At 37.1% G+C, this 19182-nt stretch overlaps 1 protein-coding gene across 1 annotated transcript; it reads right to left on the bottom strand.

The window, feature by feature from the left end:
* Window positions 1–7184: 7184 nt before the first annotated feature.
* LOC126755095 (F-box/LRR-repeat protein 14) lies at window positions 7185–14937 on the bottom strand. Its single transcript, XM_050467427.1, has one exon. It carries the CDS (start codon window positions 14093–14095, stop codon window positions 12488–12490), a length of 1608 nt encoding a protein of 535 aa, XP_050323384.1. The 5' UTR covers window positions 14096–14937; the 3' UTR covers window positions 7185–12487.
* Window positions 14938–19182: the final 4245 nt, after the last annotated feature.

Here is a 19182-nt window from a genome sequence, read left to right on the forward strand (position 1 = left end):
TCAAAAAGCCGTACAAACTCTTTGCACACATATTTATTTACTATATATTGTAAAACATACCTCTAACTGTATTAGTTTTCATTTTATATTAAAGTTTCTTGATATATCAACATATATATAATCTCCACCTGACCAACTTTCCTCAACCGCAAAGCTTTGAAACCATCCCATGGCAACAAAAATACACAAATACTTATATATAAAACGCTCTCCCAATTTCACCACAACTGTTCGCTTTAATATTAAAGACTTAATTTCTCATTTGCATTCACGACGCAACGCACCACAAACGTCAGCCAACTACGTACGCACATACACATGTATTGGATTTGCATACCGAAATGGCCGCGTGTGTGGCCGCATCCTGGAAATGTCCTGTTGGCCACATACAAAGCGCAGCCACCTATTAAATTTCAGCTTGTATATGTTTATCGCATATACCACAATAAATATATGCGCATATACCTAACACTTGCATGTAAATATGTATATAATATAAACTTACATATATATAGTATAGTATGTATGTATATCAGCTTTTCAATATGCTCATGCGTGCGTATATATCTAAATAAAGCATGCATTTGCTTCAAAATGTTCGGCCACGCTGTCAAGACAATGTCATTTGTTGTAATTTAACCATGTTGCTGTTGCTGTTGTTGTATTTATAGCTGCTGCACTCGCTGGGCGGTCGTTTAGTCGAGTATGCTGGCGGCAAAGCGCCAGCTGTCACTCGGAAGGCACGAAATTTCCTTAATGAAAGCCTCTTAGGCAAGGAAAGTGAGACATCTGCGAATCGAAAAATGCTTTCAGAGAAAGCCACAATTTCAATAAATGTCTTTAAATGACAGGATAATGGACGCAAATGTTGAGCATTTAAATTTCAAAGTTTTTATGTCAATTTTATAAGATGAATTGAATGCCAGTTAATGCACGCAGCTGCTTAAGGCAACTCGGCTTCCCTAAGCATTTATAAAGATCGAACATTTCAGAGTCCTTTTGACTTACAAGAACGCATCATAGAAGTAGGAAAATGTCAATATGGTAGTGGTCTTAAAGTCGAAAAAAATACTCTTATAAAACTTGTGACTTTTGGAGAATATTATTTTTATATTTTATATATATTAATATTATTTATTATAAAGCTAAATGATTTGCCATTATGTCTTAAAATGGCTCGAATAAATTCCAATCGAGAGGCGAAGTTTTCGCCCACTTTTTCCAGCAAATGGAGCCACATGTCAGCAATAACACGCCTATTATGCTCTCCCAAGACGTCAATCGTCTCGGGCTGATCTTCACATAAGCCCATAAAAATCGTCCAGCGGTATTAAATCGCACGAACTTGGAGGCTCATCAAAACTTTGCTGTGTGGCATGTAGCGTCGTCTAGTTGGAACCAAATACAACACATCCATATCAACATCCTCAAATTAAGCAACAAAGCAGTCATTAATTGCGATCTATAGCGTTTCCCATTGACTGTAATTTATTGGTGGGCTTCATTTTTGCAGAAATATGGACATATGATTCCATCTGTCCATAGAGCGCTCCAAACAGTGACTTCAACCAAAAGTGAGCTTCATTCCTGAATAATTTTCTTGTGAAAAGTGGGATCGGTGGACCCAAACGTGCGGCGTACTTGATAGTCGTTCGGCTTCAATTCTTGTACGAGTTGGATTTTGTAAGCATGCAAGCCAAGACCCTTACGCAAAATCTTCGGTAAAGTGAACGGGCACAGCTGCAATTGTTCCGCACGATGGCGGATGAACTCAGTCGGGTCTTCTTCGATACTCTGTTCCACAGCAGCAATAACATTTTCAGTGTTCACTTTAAGGCATCTCTGGGGATGCGTATTTTGCACTGGAGTAAACGTGGTTTGTTTAATTACCGACTCTGCTGTGCAATTATGTCGACCGAACTGAACCATTATTTTCGCATTCATTCAAAATTTGCAAAAATATTCGGTCATGGGAAGGGGACCCATAAAAAGAATTACAAACGTTTCCTTTCTCCTCTTTTATATATAATATGTTTACTGGTATATTAGTTGAGGTATCGGTATATTACTCATTCGTGCAGTTAAAGAAATGTCGGGCAATTACAGAAACTCGCTTTCTGAGGAAATTGATGTTGCGTATGTGTTGAACCTGACCATTGCACACCCTCAAAACGCCGTTAATCGAGAGACATAATGTGCTATTACACTGTCGGCATAAATAGTTAGTGGAGGAAGGGTTAAAATGGTTTAAATTTAAATATTCGGCTGCACCGAAGCTATAAATACCTTCACAGAGTATTTTAGTTTTGTTCATATGTTGCCAACCTTTTTGGTGAAATTCCATATCTGGAGACCCGACTGACCGATTTCAACAAAATAGGTGTATAGAATGTTTTTTATACTTATATGTCACATTGTGAGAATGAGCGAAATCGGACAATAACCACGCCTACTTTCCATATAGCACAACTTTAAATTCTACTTCATTGGTTCAGTTTGGAGCACACAAATCAAGAAGCAATTAATATAACGGGATAAAACTTTCTACTAATAATGTCTTAAGGGGGTATTCTACTCTCGAATTTTGTAAAATTCGATTTTTTATATCTCGCAACAAAGTTGCTAAGGAGAGTATTATACATAGTTTTGTTCACATAACGGTTGTTTGTAAGTCCTAAAACTAAAGGAGTCAGATATAGGGTTATATATACCAAAATGAATAGGGTGACGAGTAGAGTTGAAATCCGGATGTCTGTCTATAAAGGTCCGTCTGAAAATCCGTCAGTCCGTCCGTCTGTTCATCCGTTCAAGCTGTAACTTACGAGTAAAAATTGAGATATCATGATGAAACTTGGTACAAGTATTTTTTTGGCTCCATAACAAGGTTACGTTCAAAGATGGCCAAAATCGGCCCACTGCCACGCCCACAAAATGGCGAAAACCGAAAACCTATAAAGTGTCATAACTAAGCCATAAATAAAGATTTTAAAGTGAAATTTGACAAGGATCGCATTAGGGAGGGGCATAATAGGACGTAATTTTTTGGAAAAAAATAGCAATTCAATGGATTGTGATCTTCGCCAGGATTAGTCCAAGTTATTGGGATACCGAATGGCATACTTTCACGTCTTCTATTTTACCAATCCATTAGACGGTTGCTTTTACACACTATATTTGGTACCCAATTTTCGTTCACTATAACATTTTAGTTGAAGTACATCTCGTATATTTGAACAAAATCAGTACTGAAATTTCCCCTTTTTTATCTGTTGAGACATATCGAGTTATGTTAAACTACGTTTTTGCCAAAATGTTACAACTAAGCGAAAAACATCAAGATAAGTAAAAAATTTAAAGGGTCATAAAAAAAAACTGACACATACGAACGCCAAACCCTTTGAGGGTTTCACTATACCGACCTAGTACCATCACCCTTACTTGGAATTTTTCACCCCCCAGACAACAATCCCAAAAATGTTCCACAGTGTAATATATACATTAGGAACCAATGATGATAGCGGAATAAAACTTTACACAAATACGGTATTTGAAAAATATGTAAGTGACGGATAATAAAATCTCGATTATCACTTTATCATGCGAGAGTATAAAATGTTCGGTGACACTCGAACTTAGCACTTCCTTACTTGTTTTTTCACATATTTAAAATTTAGACCCTTAAGAACATATACTCCAAAGGATTTTTAAAAATTAAAATTATTTTAAGAGCTACAGTTACTTTAGTGACGCAGTACCTATCCCGGTTCGGCCGTATCGAATTTTTAAAACGCGTTTTTCTCGAAACTACTTTTTTTCACACGGTACCGGCATTATCTCAAGTTCTATCCAACCGATTTACTTGAAATTTTGTGTGAACCTTCTTTATATTATTCCTTTATCGTTGCTACCAGCATCGCGTCAAAATTTTTGTTTTTAATGTTTTAAAAAAATTCAGGAATTTCAACAAAAAACCGTAAAAAATTATTTTTTTTTCAGGCAGTCGCCATTTTTCAAAATTTTTTTTTTCGTGTTCTCTGAAATAAGGACTATAACAGCATCCTTACTGATCTTTCTTTTGATTTTTTTTTCAGACCACCAGGAGAGTCAGGATCAGTGTCACCAGGATGCGCCATTTTTTTTACACCTGTCTCTCCCCCCTCTAATTATTTTAATTTTTAATATTTCTTTGTAAAGTTTTTTTTCTGTATTCTTAAGATATCAATAAAAACACCATAAAAATGGATAGTAAAAACATTAATTGCCTTTTTTTACGACACTTTAAAAATTACCTTAATGTGCCACCATATGTTCAAAAATTATTTAAATCCAATAAAAACTGTTCAACGACTAGTTACCGAATATTTAGACCTCTATGGTTGACTTTTGATCGAAAATGTCGCTCAATGTGTGATATATACAACTGAAATTAAGGGATAATCCTTCTCTTATAATGTTATGTTTGTATGTCAAAAACGGGTTGAATCAGACCACTACTTCCCTTAGCCCGCATATACTTAAAATAAAGATTTTCGAACCTCCGGGTGACTTTGTACAGCATATAACGGCCAATATGTGAGCCAGGAATAAAGTGATGTCCAACTTATGCCTGTGTGAGAGCGTCTCAAAAGTAGCGCTTTCTATAACATTTTCCATTATGGCCAGATCGAACAAAATAATAATTTTTGGGCATTTACATTAAAACACCTAACATTTAGTACGAAAAAAAATACTATACAGTGGTTATTTAACATATGGAGAAACTATTTAAATATGTATATGGTATGTTAAAACAACTGACTTCTGGCCTTTCAATTCCCAATAAATGGATTTAAGCTTTTCGGCTCTCAAACAATAAATGTTTTTAATCATTTTTCATTGAAAATAATACTATGATTTCATGGCCGCCAGTATGCCGGTGTAAGCCTTTTGAATGGCCTATACGTCTGCATAACGCTTTCCTTTCATGGGCAAATGCATTTTTCTGAAAAGGAAGAAGTCACACGGTGCCATATCAGGTGAATACGGGAAGTGGTTATTGGTTAAAATGTGATATTTGTTCAAATAATATTGGATTCTGAGCAATTTTGGTCGTCAGTCAATTTGTGCGGAACAAACCGTGCACACACCATTCGTAAGCCCAAATGTTCGCTCAAAATGCAATAAATCGATGTTTTGGAGATGTTAAATTCCATTTCCATGAATTTCAATGATGATTTCGGCTGATTTTTGATGAATTCACGCACAGTTTCGATGGAATTTCCGGTGATCACGGATTTTGATTGGCCCACATGTTGATCGTCATTTGTGTCCTCACGACCACTTTGAAAACATTGAAACCACTCGTGCACCCTGCTACGGGATAGGCAATCATCGCCATAAACTTGTTTCATCAATTAAAACGATTAGGTGAAAGTTTTACCAATTTTAAAACAACATTTAATGTTGGCTCGTTGTTCGAAGCTCATTGTCGCGCCGACAACACAAACATACTGACATTTAAAACGCAATAACTTCACTTCAGTGTCATGAAATTCTCACTGGACATTCGATAAAAATAGCGGATTCTAACGCACCAGTCGACATTTGGATGGCGCCACCAGAGGGCGCTATATCCAAGAAGTCCTGTTTACTTTGTAAAACACCTTGTATTTATATATATTTTTTTAGTATGTGGCATGTTAATAGTATGTGATATTGGGAAAAATATTTAAAATCTGGTCGATTCTACCTTAACTCCCTTATATTACATAAAATGGTTTTCGTTTTTCTAACAAAATGTATGTGTCTGTCAGTATATGAGTTATAGTTGGTATATGTATTTATACAATTGCTTGGATTTAGATCCTCAGGTTGACGTTTTACACCATAGAGCATTTCCCTGGCTTTGACTTTTGTAAGTTGCAAGAGTATAAAATGTTTGGTTGCACCCGAACTTAGTCAATATTGGATTATTTTTTTATTTTCAGATTAAAATCTCAAAAGCTAAGGAACTAGTACGTGTATATATATACAGACAGAAAGATAGACGGATATATACGTATTTACATATACTTTATGTATATACTTAACATAAACTGTGCAGGGTATAGGTACGTACTTGAGATCACGTTACTCAAAACTTTAAGTTAAATACGCAAACATTTTTTTGATAAGTTCGAATATAAGTTTGAAAACAGTTGGACACATTTAACAGTCAAAGAGGTTCACTTCTTATAAGAAAACGTTATATTCTCAAACCATTATCACTTTGCTGAATTTCTGATCCAAATCAATATTCCCATTTTAAAACTGCTCAGCTCTTCAGTGCTCAAGTATACCTCGTGAAAAATATGGAAGCATATTTGTATGACAACTTGATAAGAGATTTGGGGTTTATAACGTAATGCCGACAATCAAAATCTCGAAATTTAGAATTCCGACAAGCCAATATGCCGACAATTCAAAATACGAACAAAAGAAATTATAAAAGAAGGTAATAAATTTGATAAAAAAAATGGTTAATATGTTTCCTTGATCCCAAAGTAGAAAACACCACTAACCGAAAAAAAGGCTATGTGTAGTTTATGAAAGCCTGCGGCCTTCGGCATGTACAAAAGTCTGATATCCACAGACAAAATATGGGATTACATTTTAAAACAATTAAAATTTTCCAAAATAGCAGGAAATTAAAATTCTCAATTTTGGTGAATCCTTTAAAACGATTCGTGGGAAAAGCAACAACTTTCAATTTAGTGATCTACTCCATAGCTCAAAATGCAGCCCCATCGACGCAATAATTTTCAATAGTAAAAAATCGGGAAGGATGCGAACTAAATATTCCATTGAGATACCAAGGATCTTAACTAAGTCACTTAATTTAATTTTTCGATTATATTTATGAAAATTCTTTTCTTTCTTTATAAAAATTTACGTTCAAAGAGCCTTCAAAGGTGAAGTTATAAGATCCGGTGTGCCTTGTGAGCTCTTGGCCCATGTAGAATTTTCCCCGATTTCCGTCTCTCTTACGGACTCAGTTCAAAATTGAAAATTTTGAAAGAGAGAACACATCTTTCATCGACTTCTGATGGCTTCAGAGTGAAGTAAAAGGCACAAAAATTAACAAAAGAAAAAAATTTGGAAAACCCACAACTGGTCTTAGCAGACTTTGAACCCTGATCATGTGACTCCAAAGAAAAACAATACAATTAATTTGTTTAATTTTTCGATTTGGTTGTATTTTAATAATTTTTATTTGTATTTTAGGATTTTAGTTGCATGTCTCCGAAGAACTGCCAGTAGATTAACTGTCAAACGCTGTTCCTCCTGCACTCACGCCCGTATGTATGCTATATATTTGCTTGATAGGCGAAGTATTTATGTAATTGTCTTATTTCTTTTAGTTTTCTTACAATATTATGCTATAACAAAACACTACTTACATAATCTTAAATATACGTACACATACAAACGAAGACTATAACGGTTAACTAAATCAACTATGAATAGATTAGGTGTAAGACGACTTACAGTAGTGCATTTTGTTAAACACATAAGCAAAACAAACAATATTTAACAGTTAGCGAACTAAACACAACTTAGATTAGAAAAAACAGATCTAGATATATACATTACAAAAAGTAAGTAAGCTAGAAATAAGGCAAAATTGTGGTGTGGTTTCGATTTTCTGGTTGCTCTGTCTTAATTTTACATTGTTGCTGTTGTTGGACACCAACTTTTTAACTCCAAATGATTGAAATAATTGTATCAATGTGTTTTTTTCAGTTATTTGTTATTGCTTTTACTGAATTTAACGAAATTTGAAACCAAATAAAACAGTAATTAGTTTACAGATTTTTCTAAAACTGCTGAGCACAGAATTTTACAGTTTTCAACTCGCTTTCAGATAGTTTCTGTGCTTAGTTTTGTTTTTAAAGTTTTCTGGATTTACTAAATACATTTATAGCTTATTCAATAAAACTAACTCTTTAAGTTTATTTTAATAAATTTTTATATCACAATAGAAAAGAATTCGTGTTCTCTTTTTTTGCTTCTTGAATTACATATAGCATAAGTAAATATGTACTCACTAATTTCTCTCAATTTTTACATTTTTTCAATGTTTTTAAATTTCGGTTTTGATATTTAAACTAAATTTAAACAAAATTTAACAAAAAACTAGCGGAACTTTTCAACACAAGACATTTTCTTCTTATTTTATTGAATTTTTCATACCCCTCAGCAATAAAAAAAAGTTATTTTTCAACTCTACTTCTTACCAGTCGGTATTAATAACAGAAATTATTCGGAAAATTTTCTTTACATTTTGTCTTTTATGCTGTTTACTAGCTAGTGTTAGTTTGACTGACTTTGTTGTAGTATTTCGGCTGGAAACACATACGACTAAGGAACAAATTCATTTTTGCATAAATTCGAATGGCTTTCCAACCTTCAAAGTAGTTTGACGTTGGAAGCGCATATTTCGGTTCTTGACAGTCTGCTTTCATACTGACATCTGCGACCCTCGTAACCTTATAGTCAAGGATTAAAATCTAGTAATAAAATTTTATTATCGCAGCCAATAATCAGCAAGTTTCAGCGAGCTAATAAGCTAACTGATGAATTTTAAAAACTGTGTCTCTGTACTTATCAGTGATCTCGAGTAATCGCACGAATGAATGCACAAGACGTGTGGGGAATCAAAGCATATTTAAGCCAAAAAATTTAAAATTTTATCGAAATGCAAACAAAATTTTACGGAAAATGTTGGTATCAAATTAATTAAAATCAACCGAACTACAAACTACAGTTTTGCCACAAGTATACTTTACATTTACTCAGTAGCGGACTCAGAATTCCTCTCTGTATTTTTTTACTTTGAAAATTCATCTGAATTTGAATAAAAAATCTCCGATTTCGTAGAAGGGTTTTGACACCCAAAATCCCCCCGTGGATACGCCACTACATTTTCTCAAATTGTTTCTTACGACCACAGTTCCAGCCCCTCTTCTTGCAGTTCCAATATTTTGTTTTATTTTTCATGCAAAGTTTTATTTCAATGAATTTTTATTTTTTAGTTTGCGTTTTTTAAGTGTATTTTTTACAGAGAATTTGTGTTATTTCTTTTAATAGCTATTGATTCATAATAAATATAGTTGTTTGCTGCTGTATTTATAAATTTATTTTTATTTTCATTATACTTTAAAATATTAGTCTGCTCTTATTTGATTTTCTCTCGCCTAAAGAGTTGTGAGTCGAACTTTTTGCAGTTACAACAAAATCAGTCAGCCAATGGCATTACTGCTACCCTCCCTGGCATGAGTCATCCCATCCAGTTCTTCAAGCAAGTGTTCTGAGCACAGAAGCACAATCGAAGACAGTCGCTCCACACAACTTTTCGGCATTTGCATACGAGTGCAAGTTACACTACTCAACAAAACGGTATGAAGAGTGAAATGTTGGCGATACTTAATTTTGTTTGCGTTTAAATTTATTTATAACATTTGCAGGATTTTTTTCCGGGTATAAAAGCATTGCCACAATCAAGCTGATACTGAAATTTGATATATTCAAAACTCGTGTTTGCTTACATTTTGCATACAATTTTTCAAATTCACAAACAAATTAAAGACCAATATTATTATAAGTGAAAACAAGAAAAAACGTTAACTTCGGCTGCACCGAAGCTAATATACCCTTCACAGGTGCATTTCTTTTAGTAACTATGTGTTCAGTTTGTATGGAAGCTACATATATGCTATAGTAATCCAATCTGAACAATTTCTTCAGAGATTACATTGTTGCCTTAGAAAATAATCTATACCAAATTTGGTGAAGATACGTTGTCAAATGTGAAAGTTTTCCATACAAGAACTTGATTCCGATCGTCCAGTTTATATGGCAGCCATATGTTATAGTGGTCCGATATCGATATTGAAGAGAAAATGACGTTTGCAAAACTTCAAAAGGATATCTTAAAACCTGAGGGACTAGTTCGTATATATACAGACGACGGACGGACGGACGGACAGACGGACATGGTCAAATCGACTCAGCTCAACATGCTGATCATTTATATATATACTTTATAGGGTCTCCGACGCTTCTTTCTTGGTGTTACAAACATCGTGACAAACTTAATATACCCTGTTCAGGGTATAATAACTTCAAAACCAACACGAACTCAACTGTGGCCAATGCTTTAATTTGAGTATTCGCATTTAATTTCAATTTGCATGCTGGCGCTTTGTTACACAGTGTACAGAACGAGCGCAGCAGGCGCGCAGCGAAGGCGCGCCACACTGTTGTTGTTGCCAACGATTCTTACTTTAATATTTTCTATCGTTTTTATATGCACTCTTTCAGCGTGTGTTTTTTGCTTTTATATGTGTGTTGTTTTTGTTTTTGTTTTATTTTTTTGTTTTTGGATTACTGTGTGGATTTTTTTAGTAGTTTTGTTGTATGTATGCATGTAGTGGTTCAGAGCTTTACAGGTGTTCATGCGTTTGTTTGGTTTAGTTCATACATTTTGCTGTGTATATGCATGTGTGTGTGTACAACAGACAGACAGACAAAAGTGAGGGTCGTTCGTGCATTTACTTTTGCTATTGTTGTGTTTTTGTTTTATAATTTTGTTGTTGTTGCGCCTTAACTTTGTTAAAAATGAGCTCAGCCTTAACTTGATACACTAGAGGTGAACTAAATAGTGAACCTTGCGCCGCTAGAACTGACTCTTGGCACCGCCAGTTGTTGTGTTGCTTTTGTTGTAGCTACGCTGCCGCCGCCACGGTCTCGCGCTGCTACTTGTTGTCTTGTTGTTGGTTGCATTCCTGTTGTCGCGGGCAAACTATCATCGATTTGTTGTTGCTGTTGTTAACGTCCACTCTCCTGGCGTTGTTGCTTGCATTGCATCTACGTATTTCCTGTGTTTGTTGCTGATTTTACTACTTTGGCTTTTGTTTCGTCTACTGGAATTGTTGGTTGTTGTTGGTGGTGGTTTGGTGTATATTTTATATATATTTTAATTTGAAAAAGTTGTGATTTAAATTCAAGTCATTGGAATAGCGCTGGATAACCGTTACATTTGCCTTTACGCCAGTGTTCTACTCGCATCATGCTCCAGGTCTTAGCTGCCGGCCATATCAACCCAAATTGCCGCCGCGATATTTGCTGTCTGCACGCATCGCCAGTATACATACATACAAGCATGTGCCGCACATACGCAGGCATTTGCATGTGTGTTTGTTGTATGCAAAGTAAGCGCGACCAAAGCGGTGAGCCGCCATCGCAAACCAAGGCAAGTGGTTAGCCATACGTCCATGCATTCAGCCAGCCAGCCGAGCCGTGCCAAGTCAAGTCGCGTTGGCTGAGGTACTGCCATGCCAGCCGAGCCTTCCGGTCCACCGTTCGTCAGCCAACAAGGCAACCATGCGAGCAGCCTTTGCAGTAGCCATAATTCCAGCGCTGTTACATATCTACACACATGCGCACACCAATGCACACACATACGGATATACGTATGTACATACATGAAGGCTTGCAGCACATACATATGAGTTTCAGCGTGTGTGTTCTTGTCTGTCCGCATGGTCTGCTGTGCGCTGTCTGTCTGGTGGACTGCGCTGTGTTGCGTGCCTGACTTCGCGTCCAAGTTAATCGCCATTGTTGCTGCTGCCGTTCTTGCTGGCGCAGCCTTGTTTTGGTCGTTGGTGTTTCGTTTCACTTTGTTCAATGTTTCTCCTATTCGCGTTTTTATTGGGTTCTTCATTGCTGTTTTAAATTTAGTACACGCCGTGTTTATGAGAAACGAAAGTCATGCATGCGTTGCTGTTGTTGTTGGTCGGTCTGCGCTGGCTTTGTTATATTGTACCACTCTTATTATTTCGAACATGCTTTTTTACTAATTTTATTCATCTTATTTTGTCGGTATTTTAATTTTTTCCAACGATCTGCACCCTTCTCAAAGCCGCCTCTCCTCCTTGGCGTTGCAGTTGTCCCCATCTCCGCCGCCGAGCCTCGTGCGCGCATTTAGTTAGTGGCGCGATGGCGAGTTTGCATGCTGACGATACACATTACTAGCCGCACGAGTGCACATTCGTGTGCACACACGCCCATATATTCAGGCAGACAGACATATACATATGTGTGTTTTGCATAATTATGGGTTGCCGCTTTGTTGCATTATTCCCGGACTCATGGTTGCAGTGGTGTATTCTAGAAAGCAATTAGGCGCGAGGCAAGATCAAAATTTAGACGCAAGAGATTGAGCTGATTTCGCTGGTTGATCACCTTAATCATCCGAAATTAAAGTGTGTTTATGTTAGAAAATATCTGCAAATTGTCTGCTTGCTGGTCTCTTCCTTACTAACCCTTTGGCTGCTCTACCCACGTTGCTCATAGGACCTTGAATTCCGAATTTGCGCTGCCATACCGAATTCGTTAAACAAACCTTGTTGCATTGTCGCGCCGAAGAATATTTGGCGCATCGTTGATTTATGCTGCGTGAGACGCATCATCTTACGAGCCATAGGCCGAGATTCAGTTTTATCAACTTCGGCAATTTCATGAACACGTCGATACCCTTTGAAGATAATTGCGTGCAACCGTACAAATCGATGGTCTTTAGATTGACCAGATCTTGCGCTAGCGTCTCTAACCCCTTGTCCGTTATTCGACTGCATTGCCCGATGTTAAGATTTTCCAGTTCTTGCAACGATTTCGAGATCTTCAACATACCCTGGTCGGTTATTTGGCACTGATTTAGGCTAAGCGAGCGCAAACGATAGAGTCCCTGTGCGATGTGTGAGAGCGCTTGATCGCTTATCTTGTCGCAGAAGCTGACATCGAGTGAGGTAATGCCGCTGCCGCCTTCGGTGAGATACGCCATGCCGATGTCGGAGATGTTGTCGCAGGAACGTAAATTGAGTTGCTCGAGTTTGGGCATACGCGCCAGATGCTTGAGGCCGCTGTCCGTGACGGAGACGCAAAAGCTCAGGTTTATTGACTTTAGTGACGTTAGACCTTGTGCTATATGACCGAGCGCTTCATCGCTGAGTCGTTGGCAGTCCTGCAGACCAAGATATTCCAACTCCATATTACCTTCGGCTGTTTCCTTACTCAAGCCAGCCAAGTGACCAATACCCTGATCGCTGATGTGCCAACAGGAACGTAAATTTAAATGTTTCAATTTTTTAAGACCCCACGCGATGAGTAACAAACCGGTGTTAGTAATGTTGCAGCAACCGCCAAGTTCAAGTGTCTCCAAGTTCTTAAGATGTTGTGCAATGCGTCCGAGACTCGTATCGGTGATTTGTTTGCATAACGAAAGATCCAGCTCTTTTAAATTCGGCAAATCCACGGAGAAAGCATGACCCAAATTCACATCGGCCACGTTAAAGCAACCGCTCAAATTTAGCGAGACTAGTGATGGCACGCCGAGTACAAGATCCTTTAACGAACGGCGCAGCGAAAGTATTTGCACCTTTTTAATGCCGCGACGCACCAGCGAATTGAAGAGACTAGGACTGGAACGCTTCAGATGCAACTTTGCTTCAACACCCTTCCACACGCTCTTCGCATATGCTGCATCACGCCAAGCAACACACACCTGAGCAGCGCGACCCAAATCCCGTACCGGCAACTTCTGGAAGATCATTTCGAGTATTTCGGGGAAGAGATTGCTGATGTGTGTACCCTCGATAGGCGCTGGACTCTCCGGCGACGCCGGCCTATGCTGCAGATGATGATGATGGTGATGATGCTGCGCATGTGCGGCCGCAGCGGCGGCAGCAGCCGCGGCGTGCTGGAGGTACAACGCGGGTGGTAATGTCTGCAGTTGGGGTCGATGATGCAACGCGTAGGGCGTGAAGCGCAGCAGATGGTGTGCGCGCTGTGTGAGGGCGGGAAGTTCAGTCTGTTGGTAGAGGCAGTCCTCCATGTTCCAAGCGGCCGCGGCCAGTTGTGTAGCATTTGGCAGTACGGAACCAGCGGCCCCACCGCCACTACCATTGCCGCCGCCGCCACCACTGCCACCACCATGATAGCTGGTCAGTGCAGCGGCAGTTTGTAGAGAAATAGTTGTGTGATGATGGAAGGGTAGTATTTCCGTGTTTGTAGCCATTGTGTGTAACGTTGGAAGCTCTGTGTCGGAATTGATTGAAACGAATGCAGGGAAGTAAACAGTTAGAGTGCTGAACTGTGTGCGCTTTATGATATTCGCTCTGCCGCTACAATTGGCGCTGAAGGTCAACTTAATCCAAATAGAATATTTCAGAGCTTAAGTGGCGAACAACCAAGATAGCTTGATTATTGGTTGTCTTCTCGGGGCTATCAGTTGGGGCACATTTTGTCTTTAGTAACGCAGTTGGACGTCGCGACGCGTTGCGATACGGACCTTGACGTGACGTAATTTGATTAAACCTGCGCAAAGGGGCAATTTGAGCTGGTCGGTGTTATTATTTCTAAAGTCTCTTATTCTTGCTCGTACACTTAAAGCGACGCTTTGTGCATAAAGGTGATTTGATACGTTTCGGTCCCTACTCTGCGCGGCACTACCGTACGCGTTCGATATAATTCTTGACTATGTTTCTTCACTTCCCAGTTTATCTACTCAGCCGTAATTTTTTCTTACACTCTCACTATGGTTCTTCTACGAGAAAAACTGATTGCCGCTTTGTTAATGAAATTACCGTATCAGTTCACAATTCAAATTTAAAAAACACTTGAGATAATATATTTTATATTGATATTTTGTGCTGACTAATGCTCCTAGGATTTTAGGACGCGACGCGACTATTTCTTCAATTTATTTACTGCAATTTTTCAATTTAATCACTGTACACGTGCTCATTGAGCTTGAAAGTGGCTTGGTTTATACTATTCCAGCGGTAATTTCTTATTTCTGTTGTTGACTTTACACTTCGCCAACGATCTCCGAATTTTTAACCGTTATGTTCAGCAATGTTTCACAGACTAAACTCGCTTGCTCTGTGTGTTTTAGTTTTTAAATGAATTGTTGACTTTCACACACTTGCATACCTGAGAGTGAGCGGAATTTACCGCTTTGCTCTCGTGAGCAACGCTGCTGTTTTCAGCGCTAAGGAGCAATGCAAAATCTCTCGCTAGCACTGAGCACAGTGTTGGAAAACAAAGGAAGATGGCTTAATTTTCTCACTCACACATGCGAGTGACGCTCACAGATGCACACACACTTGCATGTGAAGAGCAAGTCTTCTGATAAAGAACGGGCAAATATTGTTAACGCTAGGTAGGTATTGCCTTTGACTTTGAATTTCGTTGTCGGTGCGCATTGTCTGCTGGGCTGCTTTTTCTTTCGTGCGCTCCCAGCTCGAAAGAAAACCAGATAAGAAATTTGAGACTTTATTCTCTGTTATTTTTTTCCAGAAATACTACGTCTTTAGAATATTCATTTATTTTATTTGTGTACACTCCTAAATAAGTGTGTGTGTGCTTGTTTCTGAAATACAAATGTATGCATAAACATACATATGTATGTACATACATATGTGTCGATGTCTATATATGATGTTTATTGTTTAGAGCGGTATCAAATCTTGATTACTTAACATCTTACGTCACGTCTAGTATGTAGATCTTCTTACATTTGGAGCGATAATGAAAGGGGTACATATAGGGAACACAATGCAAGTGCATTTCGTTACTTTATTTGAAGACATACTAAAGTCAAATAATAACAAAACTATTTGCGAGGGTATAAAATTTGCTAAATCTTCTTTCAATTCAGGCTATAATTATTCAAAGATTTTAGCCGGATTCCCGTTCAATTGTTCAATTTCAAATTAATCTACTTTATTTTGTTTTGACTATCTACAGTTGAGTATGCTTTGAAGACCTTGAATACATATTAAGGATACTACTAAAGTTTATATTATGAAAACGATGGAGTTTCTGAAGTAAACTAACATGGGGAGCGGACCAACAATCCCAAAAAGGAGTCAAGAATCCTCAACTCTATTTTTAACCCTGCATATATAGTCGAACTTTCATATGGCGATTTTCAAGGAGACAAAAACAACATCATTATATAGAAAACTCGTAATACAGAATGGTTTGAAGAGTTTATATTTTTACTAAGGCTTATTTCTTTACAGTTATTAAACAATACTAGGAAATTTTTAAACGCCAAATGCCCTGCTTATTTATATGGAATTTTATTTTAATGCTTCCTTAGTAATCAGAACACAAGTACACTGCGATTTGTTCCCAAAGTTTGGTGACAAACGGGCTCTCAAACATTTTTAAATTCATGGAATAAGTGGAAATATGGATATATTTTTGGCGGTTAAGGTATCCGGTTTAGATTGCGATTACGTGTAAATTTCTCAGAGACATGAGACACTACACTTTTGATAACAAATAATGCTTTATACAATTTATTTTCTCCCTAAATTTCTCTGTAAAGTGTTCCCGTAAAAGTGCCATTAATTTCATTGACTGAATAAATACCATGTCCTATGATCCAGGTACATTTAAGCTGAGTTCCAAGAAAGTATTACCATGCCTTAAAGTAAAATATTAGTTGAATGCGAGTTAGAATCCAATTAGTCCCTTTTAGATACAGTCGAACTTCCATAACTCGAACTTCTTTAACTCGAATTTTCTCTAACTCGAACTAAATGGGTTGGCAGTAGCATTAAGAGAGTAATTAACATATAAATTTCCTTCCGTAACTCGAACTTCCATAACTCGAAGTTCTCCATAACTCGAACGAAAATACATAATTATGACTTCTATAACTCGAAGTAATGTGCTTTTCTCTCATTCTACAACTCGCAGTATCCTGGCCTATAACTCCAAGGCCTGGATGACTGGCCAAATTTTTGAAGAATGGGTTCTAAATTTGGATAAGCGCTTTCAAAGTACTGGCCGAAAAATTTTATTGTTTATTGAAAATTGCCCAGCACATTCTAAAGACGTACAAAGCAAACTGAAAGCCATTGAACTGGCATTTTTTCCACCGAATATGACCTCTAAATTACAGCCGCTGGATCAGGGAGTAATTCAAAACTTGAAAGTTTTTTATCGTACCAGAATAGTTAAAGAAGCACTAAAGCGTATAGAGGCAAACGAAAAACAAGATATTACACTTACGGATTGCATCAATCATGTAACAAAAGCTTGGGATATTGACGTCAAAAATCAAACCATAGCGAATTGCTTCAAAAAAGCTGGATTTGGTCAATACTCTGAATGGGAAGAGGAAGATGACATATGTACCTCTGAGTTTTTAAGTACTACTGATGAATATCGAAATGTAATTGAAGCTGATTACGAAGCATGGTTAAAAGCAAACAAAAAAACTTGCAGTGCTACTCTTCAGGATTATATTGCAGTAGATAATGACCTTTGCACAACTGGCTTTCCTACAGATGCTGATATTGTTGAGAATTACTGCCCTGAATTAGATGATCCAATATTAAGCGGAACGGAGAGTGACGGCGAGGGATCGGTAGAAGAAACTATTCACCCGCCTCCAAATGCTTTCCGAACAATGAGTTTATATTTGCAAACAAATGACACTACAACTGATGAGCACTATACGGCTTTAAACAAATTAGAGTCATTTTTTACTGAAAATACAAAAAAAAAAGAAAATTTTCAGTCACTAATTTCTGAATACTTCACTTCACTGTAACTTATTACAGTTTTCTGTAATGTGTGTTTTAAACAACAAATACATATTCATCATTTAATATACTCTAAAGTAGCAATTGAGTTTCTTTAAAAAAAAAAATTTTCTATAACTCGAAGTCTCCCTAAGTCGAAGTTTTTTTTGGGATAATAGTGATTCGAGTTATAGAAGTTCGACTGTATTAAAAATATATATTACAAATTTTGCAGCTAAACTCTTTGTTTCTGCTCTTGTAGAAGTAAGTTGATACCTGCAGCAGATTGCGCTTTACAGAATAATATATTTTATTTTTTTAATGTTTGTTATACATTTTATTACCTGAATTATCTATTAAACCGACAACACAGAAATGAAAATTAATATTTGTTTATAATTACTATTATAAAAAAGTTTTATTTTTAATATACAAGGTATATCACAAAAATAACCCAACTTTGTATTTGAATCATACAACAATCAGTGTTGTCTACCAAGCACTATTTATAAAAGTATTATAATAGGTTGTCAGAAAAGGCTTGCGGTATTTTCGCTAGTTGGCGCTGAAAGCGCGTAGTTCTAGTTTTATTCGTCGCATCGTGTCATGCTATACCTTTTTAGAAAGCTCATTTCACGCGCTAACACATGTTTGATTGATTGTCGTTTCTTTTAAGTCGTTCGTGAGTTATAGCGTCACAAACATGGAGCAAAATAAAGAGAAAATACGGCATATTTTACAGTACTACTACGATAAAGGCAAAAATGCATCTCAAGCCGCCAATAAAATTTGTGCAGTTTATGGACCCGATACAGTTTCCATTTCCACCGCACAACGATGGTTTCAACGTTTTCGTTCTGGTATAGAGGTGGTCGAAGATGCGCCACGCTCCGGAAGGCCTGTCGTCGAAAATTGCGATAAAATCGCTGAATTGGTCGAAAGTGACCGGCATAGTAGCAGTCGTAGCATCGGTCAAGAGCTGGGCATGAGTCATCAAAAATTCATTTCAATTTCAATAAAAATAAAAAAATCAATAAAAATACCGCAAGACTTTTTTGACAACCCATTATGTACATATGTATGTATATTTTATTTGTTGCATTTTTACCAAGAGCAATTTAAAATTCTATGTTAAATTTGAAACAAACTTCACTGAAACATACCAATGATGAAAAAAGCTTATGGTGATTACTGTATGAGACGGACTCGAGTTTATACGTGGTTTACATTATTTAAAAATGGTGCTGAAGATTTAAACGACCACTAAGTGACCGCCAAGTCATTCAGGGTCAAGTAATCGTGCTAAATTAACCTAATAGTGGTTGAAAAATTCCGTGAAATCGTTGGTTTCGTTGCAAATTTTACTACGAAAAATGTGACTGAGAGATTAAATACGTGTAAAAACACTAGTAGCAGAGTTTTTTTTTACATGAATTGAATGAAGACCATGAAAGTGAACGAGTTTTTGATGAAGAAACGGATTTCTCTCATTAACCCCATTCAGCACCCGCCTGATCTATTTAAAATATCAAAAACTAAAAATCAACATGAAAAGAGCATT

The sequence above is a fragment of the Bactrocera neohumeralis genome, chromosome 4 (assembly GCF_024586455.1).
Source record: "Bactrocera neohumeralis isolate Rockhampton chromosome 4, APGP_CSIRO_Bneo_wtdbg2-racon-allhic-juicebox.fasta_v2, whole genome shotgun sequence".
In the NCBI taxonomy this organism is placed as follows: Eukaryota; Metazoa; Arthropoda; class Insecta; order Diptera; family Tephritidae; genus Bactrocera; species Bactrocera neohumeralis.